Below are 8,230 nucleotides of genomic sequence, written 5' to 3'. Positions count from 1 at the left end.
TATAGTCGCCAAAAACAGAAATGTTAAATTTTTCTTTTTTTTTAATTAGTAGACAAATATCAGTAGCATTAGGATAACTAGTGGTCAATTATCAGGTATGTTAGGTGGCAAACTGTCCAAATTATCAGGGGTTTTAAGGGAAAATAGTAGTCAAACATAAGGAATGTTAAATGGCAAACCGATAAAACATAATGAATGTTGCTATTCAGATATTGTGAGATGCGGTCAGGTCACGATATCTGAATAACTATCGATTAACGGTCACTAATCTCTACACATAATGAATGTAATCAAATAGCAGGAGTGGTTATGAAAAAGCAGTCAAACATAACAAGTACGCACTAGTTCTGTTCCTCCTGGTGTTTGGAAACTATTTATCATATTTGCCTACTATTTATTCTAATGCTCCTGATATTTGACTATTTTTCTAATGCTCTTAATATTTGACTATTATTTATTCTTACACTCCTGATATTTGACTATTTTCTAATGCTCTTGTTATTTGACTATTGTTTATTCTTATATTCCTGGTGTTTGACTGCTATTTATCCTAACCCATCATATATTATCATCCACCATATATTGGTACTATTTGTTCTAATGCTCTTTATATTTGATTATTATTTGTTCTAATGCTCCTGATATTTGACTATTTTTTAATGCTCTTGCTATTTGACTTTTATTTATTCTAATGCTCCTGATATTTGATTACTATTTATTATAACTCTCCTTATATTTGACTAGCATTTATTATAGAGCTTCTGATATTTGACTGCTATCTATCCTAACATTCCTGATATTTGTTCTAATGCTCCTGATATTTAACTACTATTTACAAACACTTGATATTTTACTACTTTTTCATATAATTGAATGGGCCCCAGTTTCTCTTTCAGTTTTCCCCTGTTCCATGGTCATGCTGGAATGATTTTCCAGGAACAACCCGCACATTTCCCTCCAGCAAAACGTGCCCGTTCTAATTCTGTTCCCCAGGATCTAAGCTCCTTCCAGTCAATAAAAATAATTACCTGATTAGTATCATCAGATAATTTGAAACAGGTTTGAAAAAAACAAAAAAAAAAAAACAATTTGACGATTATTTTATTTACGAAATTGAACACTTGATATTTCATTTTTTCTTAACTTTTTTTTCTTCTTCAAATGGTAATTCGATATATCAACTAATTTGGGCAATTAACAAATAATAATTTAACAAATGAGCTCCAAATGGAGATTATTTGTTTGTTTTGAAATTTTTTTTTACTATTTTCCTTAAAATTAGAATATTTTAATAAAAACTTTTTTTTCTGTTGATGAAATAATGTCACCGGTTGTCACTGGTTGTCACCGGAATAATGAATAAAAGGAACTGTTTTACAGTTTCGTCCTGTTAGTCATGAAAAAGGCCTTCGGCTGTCGTGAGACTTGTTGAGACCGGCGATGAGCGCATTGCGGTTTTTCAACCGGACGACCGAACTGTAGAGGGACCTCAGCTTGGCGGAGTCCTGCTGAGACGGCGGCTGTTGCGAGGGCGCATCTTCAAACCTGTCCGGCACCGACCACCCATTCGATTCGAAACCGCCAATGTTCGTCTTGGGCTCCCTTTCGACCCATATCCCCCGTTCTTTCACCACCTCTGGCGCCCAGTTGGCTTCGATGGACTCATTCGAGAAGTCGCAGGCGTGCGCTTGGCGCAGCTCGCTGTGGAGGAACGAGTCGCGAAAACCAACACCATACTCGTTCTCGATCTCGCGAATCAAGACGCCACGGCCGATGCCGGTGTGACGCGGGACGACGATTGGGCTCGCCTTCTTCGCAGCTGTGTTGGGGCGCCTGATCACTCTCGGATCGGGTTTCTTCATCACGGACACGCAGTCCAACGAGTACAAGACGTCCTCAACCGTCTCCCACTTCCCTGTCTCCCCGAATGCCAATGACATCGCAATAATCTGGAAATTGTAAATATTACATTAATTTTCTTAAATTCTGAATTACAGTTTTACATGTGGTTGAACAGCTTGACTCTTGGTAAAATTCAACTGCAACCGATTAAACCCAGAAAAATTCAATGCCCTCACTTTACTTCGTAACCTGACTGTGGCCATTCTTGTGCCAACTGACCCTTGCAGGTCTGATCAAATCCAATGCTACCTGACATCAGGTCAAACGCCACCCTTTTAAATCCTGCCAATGAGTCAAATCCAACTTGATCATTCTCACCCGACCTCAAAATTTAAAAAAAAAAATTCAGTTTGATTTACAGTCGGCCATGTTTTTTTTTAGCCTTCAGACCTTTGCAGGTCTGATCAAATCCAATGCCATCTGACACCAGATCAAAGTCATCTCATTTAAATATTAAAAGTAAGACAAATCTAACTTGACCAATCTCATTTGACTACAGTTTTCAAGAAAATTTACTATTTGACTTATAGTCATCCAGGTTTTTTACAGTCTGACCATTGCAGTTCTGCTCAAATTATCAATGAGAAAGGGTTGGGCTCCCAAGGTCAAGGGACCGTTAAACCCCCAAAAACCTGAACAGGTTAAATCCAACGGATGTCAAAGAAGTATAGTTTTTTAAAATTAAGTGAGCACAGAGCAAATCGGAACTTAAGATACAACCTGGTCAGATTAAAAATATTGGAGGATTTGATATATTTATTGGCAATTTTGATCCTTGCCTGTTCGAACAGGCACCTATCAAACGCTTAGGCAAAAATTGCAACCTTGCATATTTCTACAAGCCTGGAAACAACCATTCAGGATCAATATTTCCGTCTGAAAGTATCTAAATAATAAAATTACGATTAAAAACAAAAAAGAAACGAGGATTTACCTGAATTGAGACGGGCTTATTCGCATCGGGGACAAAGCCTCAACTACGTACAACTGAAAAAAAAAAATACCAACCAGAATTTTGAACACCGATATTTCTCTTGCTTATGCTTATGATAAGTTGATGCGATTTTTTTGTTTTAATTAAACGCTTTTATATTGATAAAACGTCGATAATATCTTGAGAAAACAAAACAAAAAAAACTCACGTCAACAAAAACTGATATAAAAAAAAACTCGGATTATTTCACTGTTATAAGCAAGGCTGCCAACGTAAAAAATCCCATGTTTGAATAGTATAAACAAATTTAACAAGGAGGGTGCCAATATGGATTAACACGTTTTTCAAGGTCCGCCACGTCTCGCTTTGCCCTAGGCGAGAGTAAAAATGGAAAAATCGTGCTACGATTTACGTTTTGACTCGGCGAAAGGTGCGGACGTAGATCAACTACAACCCTATTTTAAACCGGCGACTTTCTACGAATCCGAGTGTAAAGAAAATATTCCACCACGGACGACGTAAACATGTTTTTAACGGGATTTCGCCATATTTTCATCTACCGAAGGGACTGATTTACGCGATAAAGGAAAAACCGAGAGATGCATTGAATGATAGATGAATTGTTGAAAAATAACAGATAGTTATGACCTTGAAGATACAAGTACTTATTTTCAGCTTCATCAAGCAAAGCCGTTGCAGATTTTAATAAACAACTGGAATGAAGGCGATCCACCATATACAGCAACACCGAAAAGCCTAGACAAATGTAAACAAGCTCACCTCCTACACGTAACAAGAGAGAGTAAAAAATTCGTTTTTGGTAGAATATAAATGAAATTATTCAGAAATCGTGAGATGCCGTCTGGTGTGATGTAGGTCTCAGAAAAACGTGTGGTGATTAGTGACCGATAATAGATAATTATTCAAAGATCGTGAGATGCGGTCTGGTGTGATGTAGGTTTCAGAAAATTTTCTTTTTTTCATTTTATTTATCCTGCCAACGTTTCGATCTTTATTGAGATCATCTTCAGGGCTCAAAGTGTTTGTCTTCTGTATAATTGTGCCATTCTTGCGTGTCGTATTGAGACACGATTCGGGCACTCTCAACCCGACACGCAAGAATGGCACAATTATACAGAAGACAAACACATTGAGCCCTGAAGATGATCTCAATAAAAGATCGAAACGTTGGCACGATAAAAAAAATGTTTTTCTGAAACCTACATGACACCAGACCGCATCTCACGATCTTTGAATAATATAAAGAAAAACATTTTCTTTATCGTGCCAACGTTTCGATCTTTATTGAGATCATCTTCAGGGCCTGGGATTTACATTGTTAAATTTAACAAATACATGTAGGATGTGGAAAAAAGTGAATTTATACAATGCAAAATATATTTTTTATATTCAATCAAAGTATTTCTACTCACTTAAAGCGTTTGTCTTCTGTGTAATTGTGCCATTCTTGCGTGTCGTGTTGAGAGTGCCAGTGAGATATTGCTGTTTTATGTTTTTATACGTTGGATTTTGAAGGGGTGGGGAAGGAAGTCGGTATAGAAAAGACATTTTTGTATAAGGCGTCGGCTCCTTTGAGATGAAAAGAGCCGACGAAGGGAAAAAACGTTGGTAACGGTCGGCCAGATTATCCTTTCAGGATTATATAGACGGGAATAAATAGGGAAAGGAAAGCTAAATTGTTGAAAAATTAGACTATGTGAAAAATGTTTGATTTGATTGTGATGTGATGATATATGTAAGTTATATATATTATGTGTAGAGATTAGTGACCGTTAATCGATAGTTATTCAGATATCGTGAGATGCGGTCGGGTGTGATGTAGGTTTCAGAAAAACATTTTCTTTATCGTGCCAACGTTTCGATCTTTNTTATATTATTCAATATTAGTTATAGCGTTACTTGTACAGAAAAATGCACTCGGCTTATCAGATGTCGATTAAGCACAATTGCATTTTTCTCCCCCTTAACCCGAGGTGACATTCACTAATGACGTAAAACATGTAATAAGAACTGAAGACGAGGTACCAATCTACACTAAATCCTATAAATATCCTGAGATATATAAAAACGAAGTTAGGCGACAAATTGACGAAATGTTAGAACATAACATAATACAGCCATCTAGCTCTTCATGAAACTCGCTGATACTGATCATACCAAAAAAAAGAGACGCCTCTGGAAAAGAGAAGTTCCGTCTTGTGGTAGACTACAGAAAATTAAACGATAAAACCATAGATGATAAGTACACACTTTCAAATATCACAGACTTATTTGATAGGCTAGGGAGATGTCAATATTTCTCTGCGATAGATTTGTCCAGTGGCTTTCATCAGGTAGAGCTGAGTCCTGAGAGTATTCCTAAGACAGCATTCAACATAGGGACATTACGAGTTCCTAAGAATGCCGTTTGGGCTAAAAACATTCGCCACCCACGTTCCAACGGGTTATGGACAATATCCTCCGTGGTATCACCAATTGCATGGTGTACCTTGACAACATAATTATCTTCAGTAGCTATCATCTGTGGTCAAGGATAGCTTTAGAAATGGAACTTCCAATATTTTTGTTTATTTCTTTCATTCCATTTGTATGTAAACTAAGAATTTTCGAGCAGCAACAAATCTTCTACATCCATTTGGGCTGTGTCGTGAACTGACGAAAATCGGCTACAGTGGACGACGGCGTTCGGCGTTTGGTCAAATAGTTCGGCTGTTGAACGGCCGTCGTAGTTCGGTTCCAATGGACGAGCAGCATTAGAATTTCAACGCTCCGATACTGATCGACTTAGACGAGTCCGTAATAGTGAATATAGACGAAAACGAGCAAACTGAAGAAGACGCAACAATTCATTCCAATTTTAATAGTAACACAGTAATCAATATACCCATATTAGAAGGACCAATTAATAAAATCAATTATTTCTGAAGTAGAATGTGCCCCTGCCAAACCCAAAATTATCAGTTTATTCGACAACTCAAAACAACGAATATTGGTACAACTTTCAAAGAAAACATTTGAAAAGGATGTTATTAATTTTATTAAATTTATATAGTTCCCAAAACTAAATACGGTCTATATTTTGAAAGTGACATCTATGAAAAATTTAGTTCAGCACTGGCATTATATTTTAAAGATGCTGAAATCAATTTTACTAGGTATGTGTGGTGATTAATGACCGTTAATCGATAATTATTCAGAAATCGTGAGATGCGGTCTGGTGTGATATAGGTTTCAGAAAAACATTTTCTTTATCGTGCTAACGTTTCGATCTTTATTAAGATCATCTTCAGGGCCTGGGATTTACAAACATTGTTAACAAATACATGTAGGATGTGGAAAAAAGTGAATTTATAAAATGCAAAATATATTTTTTATGACAATTAATTAAGGTTTTTAGTTGAGATGAAAAAAAAAGCTAATGGCACGAGAGGGATTCGAACCCACGACCTTCGGCAAGATACGCCGCTGCTCTACCACCTGAGCTATCGTGACCTCAATCCACTCGGACATCAACTCCCCCCATCTCAACCCCACCTTACGAGTTTTCCCTCCTTTTGCCATTTTTCAAGGTCACGATAGCTCAGGTGGTAGAGCAGCGGCGTATCTAGCCGAAGATCGTGGGTTCGAATCCCTCTCGTGCCATTAGCTTTTTTCATCTCAACTAAAAACCTTAATTAATTGTCATGTATTAATTGGTCAAGCGGACCACGAAAATAGTGAATTATATTTTTTATATTCAATCAAAGTATTTCTACTCACTCAAAACCGATAAATTGATGGACATTGAATCGAAAGAGGAAGTAAAAGAAATAATTGAAAATTACCATGTAGGGAAAACAAATCATCGGGGAATCGATGAAACCGATACTGCAATTAAAAGATTATATTATTGGCCCGACCAAAGAAAATCCGTACAAACCTTTATCAATCAATGCGAAAATTGCCTATTAGTAAAATATGACCGAAGGCCCCTCAAGCTAAAATTCAATATTACCCCCACACCAACAAAACCGTTCGAATTAGTACATATTGACACCATAACACTAGATAACAAAAAATTTATTACGGTTACAGACACATTTTCGAGATTTGCACAAGCCTATAAACTTAATTCCGGGCAAGCGATCGAAATAATACACAAATTGATTAAACATTTCAGTAGACATAATACACCAGAACAAATAGTACTAGACAACGGAGTAAAATTTAACATTGCTCTTCTTATAGAACTCTTAAAATTATACAAAATTAATGTACATTTCATATCTTCACAACACCCTGATTCAAACGGAGTAATAGAACGCTTTCACTATACACTAATTGAACACATTCGACTGTTAAACAATGAAGAACATTTTCAAAAGGAAACAATAAAAAGTAAAGAAAATTATGCGATATGAGCGTACAACAAAACTATCCACTCATGTAGAATATGTGTGGTGATTTGGCAGGGGCACATTCTACTTCAGAAATAATGATTTGATTATTTATTTTATTAATTGGTTCTTCTAATAGGGTATATTGATTACTGTGTTACCATTAAAATTGGAATGAATTGTAGCGTCTTCATCAGGTTGCTCGTTTTCTTCTATATTCACTATTACGGACTCGTTGTCTAAGTGAAGTCGATCAGTATCGGAGCGTTGAAATTCTAATGCTGCTCGTCCATTGGAACCGAACTACGACGGCCGTTCAACAGCCGAACTATTTGACCAAACGCCGAACGCCGTCGTCCACTGTAGCCGATTTTCGTCAGTTCACGACACAGCCCAAATGGATGTAGAAGATTTGTTGCTGCTCGAAAATTCTTAGTTTACATACAAATGGAATGAAAGAAATAAACAAAAATATTGGAAGTTCCATTTCTAAAGCTATCCTTGACCACACATGATAGAGTGGATCACGCATGTCCCAAGAGCCTGCTCCTCAACCACACATCAATTTTTCGCAATCCATCGAAATGAAAACGAAACGAAAAAGTAAGCAAAAAGCAAAGAACGGCGTTAAACAATGGTGAGCGTTTGAAGTCACGTGGTTGACAGTTGAAGTCGAATAGGACTGGAAAATCCAACTTTATTTGGATCGGGAAGTGCTTCGGCCGTACACCCAACACGGCCGAAAAAATTGGTTTTAATGGACGCGTGCTCATTCGTTTCTTCGCTTTTGGATCATCCGGTCCTATTCGACCGTGCAACGGCCGAGCAAGTTCGGGCGAAAACGGCTCCAATGGACGGCCTACCTAAGTCATTTTAAGAATTTAAGTCTTCTAAATTTTCTTCTCTGAGTTCGGGGTGTTTACTATAAAATTCGTCTATACTCATACCATCCAAATTGTCTATGTCGTTTGTTTCATTAGCATTTACTTCTACTCTA

General features: G+C 37.1%; 1 protein-coding gene across 2 annotated transcripts; it reads right to left on the bottom strand.

The window, feature by feature from the left end:
• Positions 1 to 1,088: 1,088 nt before the first annotated feature.
• Positions 1,089 to 3,416, bottom strand: LOC106663083. 2 transcript variants are annotated; one of them, XM_014387647.2, is made up of 3 exons: positions 3,045 to 3,416; positions 2,837 to 2,889; positions 1,089 to 1,949 (listed from the first exon to the last, which is right to left on the bottom strand). In XM_014387647.2, the coding sequence occupies exon 3, from the start codon at positions 1,938 to 1,940 to the stop codon at positions 1,395 to 1,397; it is 546 nt and encodes a 181-aa protein (XP_014243133.1). In that variant the 5' UTR covers positions 1,941 to 1,949; positions 2,837 to 2,889; positions 3,045 to 3,416; the 3' UTR covers positions 1,089 to 1,394. The 2 variants fall into 2 exon arrangements, with proteins under 2 accessions (XP_014243133.1, XP_014243131.1); XM_014387645.2 differs by lacking the exons at positions 2,837 to 2,889; positions 3,045 to 3,416 and adding an exon at positions 2,079 to 2,267.
• Between the last annotated feature and the right edge of the window lie 4,814 nt (positions 3,417 to 8,230).

This window comes from Cimex lectularius, unplaced genomic scaffold, assembly GCF_000648675.2.
Source record: "Cimex lectularius strain Harlan isolate CLEC.00 unplaced genomic scaffold, Clec_2.1 scaffold14, whole genome shotgun sequence".
In the NCBI taxonomy this organism is placed as follows: Eukaryota; Metazoa; Arthropoda; class Insecta; order Hemiptera; family Cimicidae; genus Cimex; species Cimex lectularius.
The sequence above is the reverse complement of the archived record's forward strand: the minus strand, read 5'-3'. Positions and strand labels throughout refer to the sequence as shown.

What these genes read in the sequence shown, in the direction of transcription:
- LOC106663083 (XM_014387645.2), bottom strand. Translation starts at nt 2,105, where the DNA reads ATGGCCACAGTCAGGTTACGAAGTAAA. An exon ending in CAGTCAGGTTACGAAGTAAA is followed by an intron (nt 1,950 to 2,078) that starts GTGAGGGCATTG and finishes TACAATTTCCAG; the next exon opens with ATTATTGCGATGTCATTGGC.